Raw genomic sequence first — 19,460 nt, forward strand, 5'->3', positions numbered from 1 at the left:
CGCTAATACATAACGGATATCATCTATCGTTATGGTAAGGAAAAAGGACGATAAATGTAGAGTAACTATAGATTACCGGTATTTAAAAGAATTTGTATTGGATGATATATACATGATTCCTCACATGAAGCACTTATTCCAAACATTCCATGGTACTAAATGGTTTCCTGAAACCAATCTCAAAAATGGGTTTTGGAATGTTGCCTTAGAAGAAAATAGTAGACAATATACAGGTTTCATAGTTTCAATGAGAGGAGCTTTGGTATTCAATGTATTGCCTTTTAGCCCGAAAACGAGTCCAACACAGTTTCAAAGGATAATGGAAAATATATTTATTAAACTAATTCAGGAGAATTACATAGTAGTATACATTAATGACATCATCATTTTGACCAAGACGATTAATAGATCATAAAGGAATAATGCCTTTTATGGGCAAAATTAGGACAACTATAGAAGACAAACGATCTGAATCTAAGAAACAATTAATATCATTTCTAGGAGCTGCAAATTATTACAGAAATTATATTAGAAATTTCTCGAAATGAGCTTTGAAACTAGTTCCATTATTAACTAAAAAGAAAAATTTTATTTGGAGTGAAGAATATTCACAAGTATTTGAACAAATCAAGGAAAAGATGGCTGAAATAACCAATCTTCATTCCATGAGCAAGGAAAACCGTATACTGTTTATACAGACGCATCAGACTATGCTATAGTAGCCGTACTAACTCAAATAGATAGTGATTCTGGTAAAACAAAATTCATTTATTATACGTCAAAGAAATTGAATGATGTTCAACGGAAATGGAACACAGTTGAAAAAGAATTATTCGAAATAATAATTGCATGCGAAACTTTCGATCATTATATTTAGGGATCAAAAATTTTAATCAAAACAGATTGTAAGAGTATTATTGGTATGGATTCAAATAATACTGGGAAATTATACCGTTGGAAATTGAGATGATCATAATTTAACTTAGAATTCGAACATATTGAAGGAGTTAAAAATAGTCTAGCTGATTGGATTACTAGATCAATAGATGATGACACGGATCCCTTAAATTATATTGTACTATGCGGTAACAAACCAGCAGAAGAATATAAATACTCTTATGTTATTCCAACTTGTGAAGAAATAACTAATGCTGCACGATAAGATAAAACGGACTTACCAAGAGATGTAATATGGAAAGAAGATTTCCCTGTTCATTATAAAACTGGAAAATTAAATATATCTTAGAAATATACAAATAATTTAAGGTATTGATTTCATATTAATAGGTTTACAGGACATTGTGGAGTTAATAAAACATTTAAAAAAATAAAACGGGATTTTTGGTTGCCCAACATAAGCCGTGATATAGAAGAATATATAACAAACTGTTTAGTTAGTCATGTAATGCGTAATAGAAAATTTAAGCCTAATAAGAATCAAGCCTTATCTAAATCTAACTTATTTGATATAGTATAATTAGATATCATAGGACCTAGAATATGGAAAGAAAAAGAATATTTTATACAAGTAACATTAGATGGCCAATGAATAAATTAATTACCCTTAATTAATGTACAGTTTGAAGTTTATCTTAATAAAACTTATATATATATATGTTCATAGTTAATTTCATAGTACTAAACAATTATTTATAACTTAAATAATTATTCCTTTATCTAGGAGTACACTGCATGCAGTAAGCTACTAGAACCTTGACCAAGTGTGTCTCATTACTATTTTTTTTTTGACATATCTTGGTTATGATTATATTATTTCTTTTTTATTTTTTTTATTTACACAAAAAAAAAAAAAATAAGAAAAATTTTTTTTTTTTTCGAGAATTAATTTTTATGGAGAAAGATTGAAAAAGAAAAGGATAGTAAATGGATTGCTTTTATTTTATTTTATTTTAACTTTTATAGACTTTTATTTTCTTAAAGTGATTTAATTAATTTTGTATTATAAAAATAGAATTTATAATACAAAATTATAAAGGAATCCTAAAACTTGCTCTTTATTAACCTGGATATTCATTACTTTTATCCAAGTCTTTGAATATCCAATTAATAAACCATTAAGTCATTACTCACGTTATATGTTGACTAACGTAACTAAAAAGACATATAGTGCTACTGACACAATTTCTATAATCAAAAATACTTGGATTGCTATTTTTGGATGTTGATTTATTAATTGAATATTAAAAGACTTGAATAAAAGTAATAAATATTCAAGTTAATAAAGAGCAAGTTTTAGGACTCCTTTATAATTTTGTATTATAGATTCTATATTTATAATACAAAATTAATAAATCACTTTAAGAAAATAAAAGTCTATAAAAGTTAAATAAAATAAAAGTAATCCACTTGATATCTTCTTCTTTTTCCATGTTTCTCCAAAAAAAAAACAATAATAATAATAATAAAATATATTTTTTTTTTTTTGTAAATAAAAAAAAATAAAAAAAAGAAGATGTAATATAATCATAACTGAGATGTGTCAAAAAAAATAGTAATGAGACACACTAGGCTGGTCAGGATTCTAGTAACTTATCGCATGCAGTGTACCCCTAGATAAAGGATTAATTATTTAAGTTATAAATAATTTAGTACTATGAAATTAACTATGAACATATATATAAGTTTTATTAAGATAAACATCAAACTGTACATTAAGGGCAATGAAATTATTCATTGACCAGATGTCCAAAAAGTATTTTGACTGGTCGTGGATCAATTTACATGAGTAAAGAATTTAAAGAATATATCACAAAGGAATTACAGGCCAAACTGCATCACACAAGTTCATATTATCCGCAAGGAAATGGGATGAATGAAAATTCTTATAAAGTATTGGATTATATAATTAAAACATTATATATAGAAAAAGATATACTTTTTGGAGAAATAGTACAAAATGAAGTACTAATATATAATAATACACCTCACGGTAGTGTGGGAGAAACACCCTGTTTTACAGTATTTGGAATAGTTTGTATTTGTCCAAGATTTTCGAACTTATTACCAGAAAATAACCATGAGATGAGAATTATTTATTTTAAAGATCTATGGACTAAGGTATACGAAGATTTAAATAAAATGAAAAATAAACCAATGATAAAAACAAAAGAAATTAAGGTAACATTATTTCGTATGAACTATCCGATTACAAAAGGAATCAAATGAAATGTCATAGTGGAAATACGAAATAAAAATCATATTGGTCTTTTCCGCACAAAGTAACTAAAATTAGTAACGGGATATTAAAAGCTATACCAATATACTATAGAGGATATGAAATCCAAATTCCTCTTACAAAAATAAAATTATTAGGGAATAAGACTAAATCCATATATGAGATGTAACTTAGAGACTTAATTTAAGTATTTAATAAAAGAAGGAAAGTGATACATCCTTAATCACTGAAACCAAAAATATTTTTCAACATTTACGAGAAAAGTGAAATCACACCTTTATATCTGAACGACAGTAAATATAGTAAAATAAATAATGAAGTACGAGAAGGATTGGAAATTATAAGACAAGATAAGGAGCAAAATACAAAGTAAAAACTTTACTTTTCTTGATGGTGGAGTATAGTTGATTTATTAATTTCCCGCTTAATGACTTTGCTAGAGTATTAAACAAAAAAATTAATAAAGAGCATGCATAACTAAGTATACGTTTATATATATATATTCGTTTTTATTATATATATAATTTTTTTTTATGATACATCATATTTAATCGGAATTAAATTTTATTACATCTTTTAATAGATTTATTAACTGTTATAAATGAGTTTTTATTTACAAAAAATCAGTTTATTCTTTTAATTAAAAATATACAAACAATTTATAACAATTAATAAAATCAAAACTTTAATTTATTCAATGTTATTACAAAAATATACATTGAATTAACACAAAAATTATAAGTTTTATATCTTTAGTTTTTATAAGTAAAACTAATTCTTTATTTAATTCGAAAACTTCCAATAACAACCAAAAAAAAAAAAATTTTTATTTTTTTTTTTTTACTAGCTTCAGTACATGACTAACTTGTAAATACACGACCAGTAACCTAGCTTAGTATAAAGAAATTTAGCCTGGCACACAATTCCATCAACGCTAATCATGAGTTTTTAGCTAAATTAAAAAAAAAAATTCTTTAAATTAATTTATTTTAACATTTTAGTTTTCATAAAGAAATATATTACTTTTAATTTTTTTAATTCATTTTTTTTCCAAAAAAAAAGTGAAGTTTTAAGAATATATAAACTTAAGCAAAATACATTATCTTTAATCAAAGATATTATGTATGTATGTTTATATAAGATATTTATTACAAGTATATGTTAACTATTGAATACTTATTTATTATCAAATAATTAAACATTTTAACATCTTTATGCAACTTCACTAAAAAAAAAGGAAAAGCATAAGCAAATAAAAAGATTAAACTTTATAAAAATGCTCTTTATTACATTGTTTATTCAATACCTGGTTAATAAAAGATATTATTAACTTTTTATAGCACATTAAGTTAGTTTACTAGTAGTGTATATACAATAGCCATGCATTGACTCTAGTTTAAAAAAAAATAAATAAATAAATATATAAAGCTATTTTTTTTTGTTTGTTTTAGTTTTGTTTATTTTTATTTATATACGTCCTCGTAATTAAAAAAAAAAAAAAAATTTTAATTATTTTTTTTTTTTGGGGAGTTGTTTGTTTGAATTAAATAAAGAATTAATTTTTACTTATATAAAAACTTAAGATATAAAAAGTATAATGTTTATATTATATTCAGTGTATATTTTTGAAATAACATTGAATAAATTAAAGTTTTGACTTGCTATTTATTATAAATTGTGTGTGTGTTTTTAATTAAAAGAAGGTGCTAATTCTTTGTAAATAAAAACTCATTTATAACAGTTTAATATGTCTATTAAAAGATGCAGTAAAATTTAATATTCAAATTAAATATTATATATTATAAGAAAACATTATACATATATAATAAAAGTGAATATATATATATATATAAACGTATACTTAGTTATACATACTCTTTATTAATTTGTTTGTTTAATACTCTAGCAAAGACATTAAGCGAGCAATTAACAAACCAATACCTTAGCAAAGTCATTAAATGGGATATTAATAAATCAGTTATTAACCTCTTGTATTATAAAATTAGCTTACTAATTAAAATAGAAGTCAACCATTCACTGAAGCTAGTTATATGAAAAAAAAATAAAATATATCCATAGCTATATTCTTTTTTTTATTTATTTTTATATATATCTTTGTAATTTAAAAAAAAAAAAGATAATTTGAATTTTTTTTTTTTAAGTTGTTGACGTTTTGAGTTGAAAGATTATTAATTTTTAATTGAAATATAAAAATTAATGCATAAACAATATAAATTTTATATTGTACTCAATTTATATATTTTGAAATAACATTGAATTACTTAGAGTTTAATTTTTGTTATTTGTTATAACTTAATTTTATGTGTGTGTTTTAAAAAAAAAATATACATATTCTTTGTAAATAAAAATACATTTATAAAAGTAAATATATGCTAGTTCAGCAATATATGATTGCTTAATTTAAACTAAATATTATATATTATAAAATCCTACTATATATATAATAAAATAAATGTATATACATATAAGAATCCTTATGTTTAATTAAGCATTCTCTTTATTAATTCGTTTGTTTAATATCCTAGCAATGTCATTAAAAAGGTCATTAATAAATCAATAAGTTACTTAAATTTATTTTTACGTCTAATTTTGACTTCTTCGTAAGCTAGAAATATTGCAATAATTAAAATAGGTATGATAGAAAACTCAAAAATCGGAAGATGAATACTTAAATTATATGAAGTCATATATATTACAGCAAATGTAAAAGAAAAAATTGATAGGAGAAGAGCAAGAGACAATATAATTAGTTTAAAATTATTTTTACATATTCCTAAAATTCTTTCATTAGATTTTACTTTTTGATTTTTCTTTTCTATCTCTATTTCATTTCCTTCTTTTGCATCTACACTCTCCCCTATATTATTTAGCTTATTCCATGATTCTAAAGTTTCTTCTGTTACAACTACATGTTCACAGAAATTTGATCCTTCTTTTGCTTGCATTTCCATATTTTTATTTTCTGTTAATGATCTTTTAATTCCTAAATTAAGTACGTTTTTTAATTCATTTTCGTAATTCCATGATATAAAAGAAACCCCCTAAAATTGTAAAAAAAAATTCAGTATTAAAAGAAAATACTTTTTCATAATAATAAAATTATAATTTAAAAAAATAGTAATAACTAAAAAATGTAAATATTTTTAAGTATTATAATTATTTTACATTATCAGAACATTGTGATACCCATAATAAAAAGATGAACATAAAAAATCTCATAATATAATTTAATACTTTTTTTTTCTCTTTTTTATTGTATATTTTTAAAGTTGACATATCTGTAGTAAAGAAATTTTTAGCTACAAGAGAGTAGTAACCGAGATATAGACTAATATTCAAGATAACATTTTGTCCCCTGTTCATTTTTTTTTCTTATTTAAATTTATTTATTTATGGTAGTAAATAATATTAGCAAATTAAATAAAAAATAAATTAATAAATATTTTAAAATTCAATATAACAATAATAAATGTTAAAACATTTAAGAAAAATAATTATATTCAAACATCTTGTTTAATTTACCATTTAAAGTATTCATAAAAATGTTATATATTAATGTTACTAAAATATAATTGATTGATAAATATTAAACATGTTTCCATTGAATATTTGATATTGAAAATTCAGCATATATTTTAATAATTTATTTTAAGATAAAAATTTCAAGTGTTTCTAATTTTTTATTTACTTTAAAAAAAGAGAAAAAGGATGTAATTAAAATATCAAAATTTTAAATGAAGAATATATTAAAAATAATGTTCATGCAATAAACAATGCTAATTATTTTAAGTTGTGATAATAATAGAAAAGAAAAGCAAAAAATATTAAAATAATTATCTTTTAATTTAAACTATAAGCGTGATGATAACAATTCTATAGATTTTTAAGATATATAATATTCAATAAACATTAGAGATAACATAACTGGTGATGTTTTTTATATTTATACTAAATTTAATCAATTGTATCTTTATTGTTTATTATAATTTAAACTATAATGATGTATAAGAAAATAATGTTTAGTTATAGAAAGTAATAAAGTCCAAATTAGAAATTTATGCATGCATCAATTTTTTCATAAAAAAATATTATATTATAATAAAAATGCCTAGGAAAAGAAACAGAGAAAACAAAAAATAAAATAAAAGGATAAGAAAAATGTATACATTTATAATAATTTTAAAATTACATATTAAGAATGTAATAAGTAATAATTTTAATTTTATTTTAATGATAACATAATGATTTTATTATGAACTAACATTTTAATTATGAAGAAAAATTATAATATGAAATTGGGCACATGCACATGTATATTTTTTTAGAAAAAATGATAATATTTCAGTAAGGAAAAAGAAAAGATCAATAAAAGTTATTAATATATATTTATCTGCATTACCATAATAAAAAAAGGATTTATAACCCATAAAAATATATTCATATAAAATAAAATTTAATATCAATAAAGATTCTAGTTTATTAAATTGATTGTTAAAAAATTTCTTAAAGAATTTGGAATTTATTCGAGTTTAAATTAATACAATTATGCATGTTTTAATGAGTAGAGCAATAGTATAACATAAATGAACACATTTATATGAAAAAATATCTTTAAAATATCTTGCCATAATTTTCTTGTTCTGCGCAATATAATGATGTAATTCATGATTGCATTTATTTTTTTTTTCTTTGCTTCTTTTATATAAAAAGAATTCGAAACAATAACAAATCATTTTTTTTTTCAAATTCAAAAAATTATTTTTTAAATTCAGTCATTTCATTTGATAATTCTTCTTGTTAAACATAAAAAAGAGTAATGAAAAAAAAATTTTTTTTTTAAATTAAAATAACCTTTTAAAAAAAAAAAATAAGAAAAATAATATTGCGTTATTCCAAATATTAAGATGCATTCTAAACAGTATTCCCATGTATCTAAAGTATTTATTAGCGCGTATATGTGGACTTTAAGAATATACAATAAAAGAGAAAAAATATATATATTAAATTTTCTTATAAAATTTTTATATTTACTATTTTAATTTGGATATTATAATATTACAACATTACATTACTTTAATAATGTAAGATAATAATAGCATTTAAAATTTTTTATGTTTTTTTTTTTTTCTTAATATTTTTTTAAATTAAAATTTTATTAATAAGAAAAATAATCCTTTTTTTAGTACTGAATATTTTTTGCTATTTTAGTGAGCTTTTTATAGATCATGGAATTACAAAATTAAAATAAATAGTATATTTAATTTCAAAATTAAAAGAATTTTAGCTAGTTTATTAATTGCCTGTCTAATGACTTTGCTATGGTATTGTTTTATTATTTGGCTGCTTAATTGCTTTGATAGAGTATTAAACAAATTAATAAAGAACATGTATGACTAAGTGTACTTTTATATATATATATATATTCGTTTTTATTATTTATATATAATGTTTTCTTATGATGCATAATATTTAATTTGAATTAAATTTTACTGCATCTTTTAATAGACCTATTAAACTGTTATAAATGAGTTTTTATTTACAAAGAATTATTAACTTCTTTTAACTCAAAAAAATGATATATTTTTATTAAATTAAATAAATGCCTCTAACAAAATAAATGTTATGTTATTTTATACGAATATATAAAACTTACTTGTAACAGAGGTATATTTTTGCAATAACTAAAATTAGTAAAGATTATTTTACATGATCTTTATTAATTCACTTGTCTAATATTCTTCCATAGCCATAGAACAGTTAATAAATCAATATAGAATGTCAATTTGAATTGGACATTATTTGTTTAAATATCTTAAGTATATAGACAACCCATTATAACACATAATATCATTAATTTTGGTACTTAAAAAGGTAAATAATACTTTTGTTAAATTTTAGTAAAACTCTTGAAGAAGCACATTATATATATTAATATTAATTCATTCTTTTTAATTATTTATACATATCCATAATAAAACGTATGTAATGTCTAGGAAATATAACTTTTCTTAATTCCATGAAAACATCATACATAAGAGATAAATATTTTAATTTTTTATTTTTATCTTTAAATAATTAATTCATGTGTAAATAATTTTCTTTGTTTTTGTTAAAATAGAAATTAAAAAGTTCAAAAGATTTGCAACGATATTTAGAATATAATTTCTTCTATTTAATGGAATTAAGGTAACTCTCTTTATAATATTTTTATAATCACCTTTTTTCAAAATTTCTTAAAAGCTTTATCTATCTTTCATATTTTATGGAAATGAAAAATATCTTAAAATATTGTATTATTATCTTGATTTGAAAATTTCACTATATTTAAAAGGTTTAAACATTTATCTAAAAGTTTATGAGAAGTTTCATTGAGATTTAGCATAAAACATAAACTTTTTAGTATTTTTCATTTTAGTATGCCCTAATGACATAAATATAAATTAGAATTATGCTTCATTGTTATTCATTTAGTAGTATAATTTCTAAAGAAATTCAAAATAATGTTTTAACTCTAATTTGATAGCAATATTCTAAGAAAAAAAAAGTAATAGAATATAAAAGAATTTTTCATAAGTATTGACAACATATTAATACTTAAAAAGTGTAAATCTACATTCCATTTGTTCACACTATAATAAATTAGATATAAAATAAATGGTATATTAACCTATTTTTAATTATATTAATAAAGGAAATTATATGAATAATTTTTGTCTTATGTACGTAAAGCATGAGTCGAAGACAACAATATAACATGTGCACAATAGAATATATGAAAAAAAAAAATTATTTTATTTTATTTATTAGAGAAAAGAACTTTTCTCATAGTCATATTTTTATTTCTTTTTTTTTTAAGTATCAAATAACAAAAGACATGAAGTAAAACAATTAATATATACACATATATTTATCTTAAAAAGAGAAAAACTTTGTAAAAAAAAGTTAATATTTTATTTGTTAATTAGTTGCACAAATGTATTTGTAATATATTAAACAATCAAATAAATAAATAGAATATAAAGTCGTTTCTAACAGTTTATTTATTATAAAATTATTTATAAAGGATAGTATATTATCCTTATATAATCAAACTGTACAACATCAAATAAACAATTTATTTTATAATGTATTTAAAATCCTTTAATTAATGCTACGTTAAATAAATTTTTTATTTATTTTTAATATATTAGGAATTTATAACATTCATAAATTTTTACAAAAATTAATATTTACTTTCATTAAAAGATAAATACTCCATGCCTATAAAAGTTTAATAATATACATATACTGTCTTTCTTAAAAAAATAACTACAGTAGGTGGTAAATTTTACCTCTTTTTAACGTTAATTCTTTATCAATTTATTCTCCAAAAAATATTTCTTTATAACAATTTTGTGTATATATAAAAAAAATTCACTTTTCCCAATTAAAAGCGTCTTTAGGAAAAAAAAAAAAATAATTTTTTTTAGTATACTGATTTATTAATTGGCCGTTTAATGACTTTGCTAGAGTATTAAACAAACAAATTAATAAAGAGCATTGTATAACTAAATATACGTTTATATATATATATACATATATATATAGTTTTCTTATGATGATGGTTAATAAAATTAGTTATTAACCCTTTGTAGTACACTAAGCTAGTTTACTACTTGTGTACGTACAAGTTAGCCATGTACTGACACTAGTTAATAATAAAAAAAAAAAAAAAAATAAAGTTATTTTTTTTGTTTGTTTATTTTTATTTATATACTTCTTTGTAATAAAAAAAAAAAAAAATTTAAATATTTTTTTTTTTTGGTTGTCGAAATTATTTTTTTCATGTTATGTTTTTATTTTTTTTTTAGTGTTTTAAAAATTAAAAGAAGAAATGTTAACTTATTAAAACTTAAGAGATAAAAGAAACGTTTATGTATTATTCAATGTATATTTTAAAATAACATTGAATATAATAAAATTTTGACTATTAATTATTATAGTTTATCTGTATGTTTTTAATTAAAAGAATAAGTAATTCTTTGTAAATAAAAACTCATTTATAATAATTAAAAAGCTAATATATATATAAACGTATATTTAGTTACACAATGCTCTTTATTAATTTGTTTGTTTAATACTCTAGCAAAGTCATTAAATGACCAATTAATAAATCAATAGCATAATCTGATATATTAATACTAAAATTGTAAGGATGTTCATGTTTTGGAAACTAAATAAATTATTTCAGAGATTTTTCTTTTTATCTGTTCTATTATCTGAGAATCCTTCTACATCAGTATAAAATTTTTCTTTTTGGTTAACAATCGAACTAATTTAGAAGTCCATTCAGAAAGGTTCTTTATAAAATTTCTATAATAATTAGCATTTTAGTTAAAGATACTATTAACCTTTTGTGATATAAAATTAGTACTAGTTAGGAAAATACAAGTCAAACATACACTGATGCTAATTATGAAAAAAGAAAAATATGTATATAGTTATATTTTTTATTTTGGTTTATTTTATTTTTATATATTATTGTAATTTTAAAAAAAAAAATATTTTTTTTAATTTTTTTTTGGATAAGTTGACTTTTTGAGTTGAAAGATTATTAATTTTTGATTGAAAGATAAAAATTAATGTATGAAAAGTATAATGCTTATGCTATATTGGATATGTGTATCTTGAAATAACATCGAATAACTTAGAGTTTATTTAAGTTATTTGTTATAACTTAGTTTCGTGTGTGTGTTTTTAATTAAAAGAATATACTTATTTTCTGTAGATAAGAATACATTTGTAAAAGTAAAATATGTCTGTTAAGCAATATATAATTGCTTAATTCAAAATTAAATATTATATAATATAAATATTACTATATATATGGTTTATTAATTGTCTGTTTAATGACTTTGCTACAGTATTGAACAAACAAATTAATAAAGAGCATGTATAACTAAATATACGTTTTTTAAATATACATATACTTATTTTTATTATATATATATTGGTATTTTATAATGTATAATAATTATATTATACATTAAATTATTATGTATTGCTAAACAGATATATGTTTATTTTTATAAATGTGTTTTTATTTAAAAAAAATAAGTATATTCTTTTAATTAAAAATACGTACACAAAATTTATAACAAATAACAAAAAATAAAACTCTGATTTATTCAATGTTATTTCAATATACATACATTGAATACAGCATAAACATTATACTTTTTTCATATTTTGAATTTTTTTATGTAAGTAAAAATTAATTCTCTTTTTAATTCGAGCAAGCGCCAACCGAAAATCATAAAAAAAAAATTTTTAATTTTTTTTTTAATTACAAAGATGTATATAAATAAAATAAAATGACTTTATATAAATTTTTTTTTTATAACTAGCTCCAGTGCATGACTGACTTACATTTTCCTGACTAGAGTTCATTTTATTTTACAAAAGGTTAATAATAAAATTTTCATTAACCAATATAATAAAAATAAGTATATATACTAAAAATCCTCACATTTAATTATGCATGCTCTTTATTAATTTGTTTGTTCAGTACTTTAGCAAAGTCACTAAACGAGTAATTAATAAATCGCATCTCCTAAAAATGATCTTAATTGTTTCTTTGATTTATTAATTGGATGTTCAAAGACTTGGATAAAAGCAATGAATATCCAAGTTAATAAAAAGCAAGTTTTAGGACTCCTTTATAATTTTGTATTATGCATAGAATATATAATACAAAATTAATTAAATCACTTTTAAGAAAATAAAAATATATAAAAGTTTAATAAAATAAAAAAAATACACTTTCTACCCTTTTCTTTTTCAATCTCTTTCCCAAAAAGAATTCATCCAAAAAAAAAAAGACAATATAATCATAACCGAGATGTGTCTTAAAAAAGAACAGTAATTAGACACATGATTTATTAATTGGCCGTTTAATGACTTTGCTAGAGTATTAAACAAACAAATTAATAAAGAGCATTGTGTAACTAAATATACGCTTATATATATATTAGTTTTTTAATTATTATAAATGAATTTTTATTTACAAAGAATTACTTATTCTTTTAATTAAAAACATACAGACCAACTATAACAATTAATAAAGTCAAAACTTTATTTTATTCAATGTTATTTCAAAATATACATTGCATAATGGATAAATATTTCTTTTATCTCTTAAATTTTAATAAGTAAACATTAATTCTTATTTAATTTTTAAAAAACAATAGTCAAAAAACATAACATAACAAAAAAAATTATTTTAACAACAAAAAAAAAAAAATATATTTAATTTATATTTTTTCTTTTTTAATTACAAAGGTGTATGTATTTTTAATTAAACAAATAAATAAAAAAAAAATAACTTTATTTATTTTTTTTTTATTAACTAGCGTCAGTGCATGGCTAACTTGTACATACATAAGTAGTAAACTAGCTTAGTGTACTACAAAAGGTTAATAACAAATTTTATTAACCAACACACTAAGTTGGTCAAGGTTCTAGTAGCTTAACTTTTAGCTGCCAATGCACTCTTAGATAAGACATAATTACTTAAGTTTTAAATAATTGTCTAGTATTATGAAATTAACCACGAATATATATATACAAATTTTATTAAGACAAATCTTAAACTGTATATTAATTAAGGGCAATGAATTTATTCATTGATCAACTCTTCACCACATGTAAAAAGTAACTATGTTACTTTATTTCTTTGTTCTTTATCCCATTTTACAATATTTGAACCTTTTTGTATATCTTTATATATGTTTCCACTTTTTCCTTTAACTAACATTTCTGGTATAACATTACTTTTTCCATAAATATCAAAAGGACTCTTAAGCTCTAATAAACTAGTAGGCATAGACTTCCTTTTATCTTTGTCAACAATCTATATTAAGTTCTTTAACTGATTCTCATATATTTTTCTGGTTTTATGACTTAGAAACTTAACTTTTGCCAAAGGAATCTCTATATAGTTACCTCTATAATTGGTTAATAAAAGCTATTGTTAACCTTTTTCAGTATAATATGCTAGGTTACTGTACGTGCATATACAAGTATCCATGCACTGACTGATTAACAAAGGATATTATAATTTTTATAGTACACTAAGCTAGTTTATTGTATGTGTATGTACAAATTAATATGTACTGACACTAATAAAAATAAAAAAAAAAAAATATATATACATATTTTTTTTTGTGTTTGTTTATTTTTGTTTTTTGAAATATTTTAAAAAAAAAAAAAATATTTTTTTTTTTTTTTTGATGAGAAATTTTTATCAAATAAAAATTTATTTATCTTTTATAAAAATAAAAGATAAAATTAATAATGTTTTTGTGATAATCAATGTATATTTTGAAATAGCATTGAATAATATAAAGTTTTAACTTTATTAATTGTTATAGTTTGTATGTATGTTTTTAATTAAAAGAATTACTAATTCTTTGTAAATAAAAACTCATTTATAACAATTAACAAGTCTATTAAAAGAGGTAATAAAATTTAACTCTGTCATAAATGCTCTTTATTAATTTGTTTGTTTAATACTCTAGCAAAGTCATTAAATGGCCAACTAATAAATCAATAATATATAGGTGTAGCTTGTAATACATTACCATTAACCTTTGCAACTCTATAAGGAAAAAACCAATAAGGTTTATATTGACAATTTCCACTATAATGTTCTAATTGTTTTCTTTCATAATCGGACAGTTCATATGAAATGATATCTCCTATATTAATGTCTCTTCTTATAATTTTCGATTTCTCATCAATTTTATTTAAATCTTTATATATCTTTTTCCAACGATCTTTTAAGTGAAGAATTCTTACTTCTTATGATGTTTCAGGCATTATTCTAGAGAAACCTGGATATATACAATCAATTCCAAATATAGTGAAGTATGGAGTTTCTCCAATTGAACCATGAGGTGTATTATTATAAATTAATACATCATCTTTTGTATGTAAAGTTTTAAGTATATAATCTAGGCTTTTATGGGAACTTTCATTTATACCATTTTCTTGTAGATAATGAGCACTAGTGTGAAACAATTTTATTTGTAACTCATCAATAACGTAATTTTGAAATTCCTTACTCATGTATATAGAACCTTGATCAGTAAGTATACTTTTCGGACAACCAAAATAAGGAACCCAATTATTCTTTAACATTTTTATGGCGTCTATAGTAGTAGGAAGCTTATCTGTTATAGAAGTCACCATAAAACGTGAGAAATGATCAATTGCTACTTGTATATAATATTCTTTTCCTTTCCATTTTCTTGGTTCTACTATATCTAATGAAAACATATCAAAAGATTCGGTTTTGATAATGATTGATTTAAATTGGATTTAAACTTTTTATTACGCATTACTTGACAAACTAAGCAATTTGTAACATATTCTTCAATATCTCTACTAATATTAGGCCACCAGAAATGTTTTTGAACTTTTTTAAGTATTCTATTAGCTTCACAATGTTCAGAAAATTTACTATTGTGAAACTAATATATTAAGTGAACTCTATATTTCTCAGGTATATATAATCTTCTTGTTTTATAATGTACAGAAAATTCGTCCTTCCATATCACATCTCTTGGTATTTCCTTTTTATCCATCTTAACAGCTTCAGCTATTTCTTGTACTGATGGTATAACATGTGAATCTTCATTTTCCTCAAAGGGTTTATAACACTGCAGTACCATGTAATTGGGATCTTCAATATCATCTTCTACAGACCTGGTAATCCAATCAGCTAAACTATTTTTAACTCCATCAATATGTTTAAATTCTAAATTAAATTCAGATAGATTTAATTTCCATCTATATAGTTTCCCTGAGTTAATTGAATATAATCCTGTTAAACTTTTACAGTCCGTTTTAATTAAGGTTTTGAATTTCTATATATAATAGTCAAAGGTTTCACATGCTATTACTATAGAAAATAATTCTTTTTCTATAGTGCTCCATTTTCTTTGTACATCACTAAACTTTCTAGAAGTAAAATGAATAAATTTATTAAATCCAGTCTCTTCATCTATTTGTACTAAAACAGAACCTATAGCATAGTCAGATGCATCAGTATAAATGATATAAGGTTTTCCAGGTTCAGAGAATGATAAAGATGTAATTTCAGCCATTTTTCTCTTAATCTGTTCAAATATTTGAGAATATTCTTCAGTCCATATAAACTTTTCCTTTTTAGATGTCAAAGGGTTTAATCTAGAAGTTAATTCAGAAAAATTTCTAATATAATTTCTATAATAATTAACCGCTTCTAGAAAAGATCTGAATCGTTTCTTTGTCTTTGCACTTGCAGCTTCCATAATAGTATTTATTCTATCTGGTGAAGGTCTTATCCCTTGATGATCTATTATTTGCCCTAAATAGGTTATAAAAGTTTTAAATAATTCACATTTTTCTACATTTATTCCTAAATTATTTTCAATAAGTAATGCAATTGCCTTCTTACATATTCTAAAATGTTCAAAAATCGTTTTTGTTAATATGATGTCATCAATATATACAACTATACATTTTTCTCGAATTAATTCCATAAAAATATTCTTCATTATCCTTTGGAATTATGTTGAATTAGTTTTCAAATCAAAAGGTAATATATTAAAAATGAATGTTCTACGTTGAAATATTGGTTAATAAAAAATATTATTAACCTTTTATAGTACATTAAGTTTGTTTACTAGTCATGTATATACAAGTTAGCCATGCGCTGATGATAGTTAAAAAAAAAAAATATATATATATATATAAAGCTATGTTTTTTTTGTTTATTTGTTTTAGTTTTGTTTATTTTTATTTATATGCATCTTTGTAAAAAAAAAAAATAAATTTTAAATTATTTTTTTTTTTGGGAGGAGAGTTGACGTTTTTGTTCGAATTAAATAAAGAATTAATTTTTTACTTATATAAAGAACTTAAGATATAAAAAGTGTAATTTTTATGTTATATTTAATGTATATTTTTTAAATAACATTGAATCAATTAATGTTTTGACTTTATTAATTGTTATAATTTGTATGTATGTTTTTTTTTGAATTAAAAGAAATATTAATTCTTTGTAAATAAAAACTCATTTATAACAGTTTAATAGGTCTATTAAAGATACAGTAAAATTTAATTCGAATTAAATATTATACATAGTAAGAAAACATTATATATATAATAAAAACGAATATATATATATATAAACGTATACTTAGTTATACATACTCTTTATTAATTAGTTTGCTTAATACTCTAGCAAAGTCATTGAGCAGGAAATTAATAAATTAATAACTAAATATATCTACTTTTAGTTTACATATACTTATTTTTATTATATATATATATAACCTTTAATTTGAACGAAACAAATATGTATTGTTTTACATACATATTTTTACTTTTACACGTATAAAATTAAGTTATAACAAATAATAAAAATTAAACTCTACATTATTCAATGTTATTTCAAAATATACAAATCAAATACAACACAAACTATATCAGCTCATACAATAGTTTATATATAAGTAAAAATTAATTCTTTCTTCTATTCAAATGCCAACAAAAAAAAAAAAATTTTTTTTTTATTATTAAATAACTACAAACATATATATATATATATAAGTAAAATAAACAAAAATAAAAATAAAAACAAAAAAAATATAGCTATATATATATATATATATATATATATATATATATATATATATATATATATATATATATATATATATATATATACTTCCTTTTCTTTTTAAATAACGTTAGTGCATGTCTAGTATTTTCCTTATTAGTAATCTAAATTTATGCATTATAAAAGGTTAATAACACCTTTGTTAACCGGTACATGAATAGTTTTATTTTCCTGATTGGAAAACTTACTTTTATCATTATAAAGGGTTAATAATATTTTTTATTAATAACTAGTTCTCTAAAAAGTAATTGGATAATTAATAAATAAATTAAAAAGTCATTAAGACATAGTGTACACATTATATTAGGTTTTATAATATTGTAATATCCCATTTTTTTAAGTCGCCTTCATCATTTTCTTTCTCTATCGCTTCTTCATCTTTGTTGTTGTTCATTGATCTTTCATGTACATTTTGTCTATTCCGTTTCTTTAAAATATTCCTTTGTTTCTCTTGCCACTGTTTCTCAATTACTTGTGTTTTCAACATGGGATTTACTACTTCTTCTCTTATAGTATCCGTTATTTCTTTCATATGTATCATTTCCTTTTTCCAATTCAACTTCAACTCCTGAAACCATTCCTCTTTTTTCCAACACTCCCATTTTTCTTTTTTCTTCTCTATCATAATATTCATTTCCCTTTCTTTTTCTATTTCATCTACTTTTTTATTTCCCATTTCTTGTTCAAGAAGTTCTTCATGTTCTTTCTTTTGTTCTATATATGATTTAAGAAACTCATTTGTCATGGACTCTATCTCTTCCTTTTTACATTGGTCTAATACCATCATATGTATCTCTGCACACATATTAGATATTAACCTTTCCTTCTTTATTTTCTTATCTACTTCCTCCTTTATTATTCCTGATTCTCTTTTCTTCTTCTCTGAATTATTTTTTTTTTCTTCTACGCTTTCTTCGTTTTTTTCTTTTATAAATTCATGTTGTTCCTTCTCATATTCTTCTAACGACTCCATAAACCATCTCTCCTTATAATATTCTATGAATACCCTCCTTTGACTCCGTATCCACTGCTTCCATATTTCTTTTTTCATCTCTAATGTAGGATTACTCTCTATTTTATCTTGTTTATCCATGAATTCTAATTTATCTTTTGTTTCTGTATACATATTTTCCTCCCTTTTCCATTCTTCTTTCAAATTTTTAAACCATTCTTCCTTTTTCCACTTTTCCAACATCTTTCTTTGTCTTTCTATCCATTTCTTCGATAACATCTTCTGTTTTTCTAATGATACATCAATACATTCCTTTTCTCCTTTCATCATAACTTCTTTGTCCATTACGTCTTCAGTTAAATCCTCACATTTTAACCATTCATTCAAGCAAATTTCTAAAAATTCTGCTCTGTTTAATTCCCATTCCTCCTGTTTACAATCCTGCATTATTACCATATGTATTTCTATTATAGTTTTTCTCTTCGGCTTCTTTTTCAATGTCATATAATTACTCCTTTTTCTTACTTCTTCTACCTTTCTTTCCATATGTTTCATTTTTGTTTCCTCTTTTTTCTCTAATTGTA

The 19,460-nt window shown here is 21.4% G+C and overlaps 2 protein-coding genes across 2 annotated transcripts, besides 3 other annotated features; both read right to left on the reverse strand.

Annotated features, from left to right (window-relative positions):
* Nucleotides 1–1,540: part of a repeat region that runs on past the window's edge.
* A 1,163-nt stretch (nt 1,541–2,703) lies between these two features.
* Nucleotides 2,704–3,605: a repeat region.
* Nucleotides 3,606–5,778: 2,173 nt separating this feature from the next.
* PRELSG_0007500 (fam-h protein) lies at nt 5,779–6,580 on the reverse strand (the record flags this gene model as incomplete). Its single annotated transcript, XM_028676856.1, has 2 exons — nt 5,779–6,258; nt 6,383–6,580. The coding sequence occupies 2 exons, from the start codon at nt 6,578–6,580 to the stop codon at nt 5,779–5,781; spliced, it is 678 nt and encodes a 225-aa protein (XP_028531269.1).
* Nucleotides 6,581–15,171: 8,591 nt separating this feature from the next.
* Nucleotides 15,172–16,876: a repeat region.
* Nucleotides 16,877–18,234: 1,358 nt separating this feature from the next.
* Nucleotides 18,235–19,460, reverse strand: PRELSG_0007600 (surface-associated interspersed protein (SURFIN); the record flags this gene model as incomplete). The annotated part of the gene is made up of 1 exon (XM_028676867.1): nt 18,235–19,460. A coding segment is annotated over one exon (1,226 nt), but the record flags the coding sequence as incomplete, so codon positions are not given.

This window comes from Plasmodium relictum (assembly GCF_900005765.1).
Source record: "Plasmodium relictum strain SGS1 genome assembly, contig: PRELSG_00_v1_86, whole genome shotgun sequence".
NCBI classification, from domain to species: Eukaryota; Apicomplexa; class Aconoidasida; order Haemosporida; family Plasmodiidae; genus Plasmodium; species Plasmodium relictum.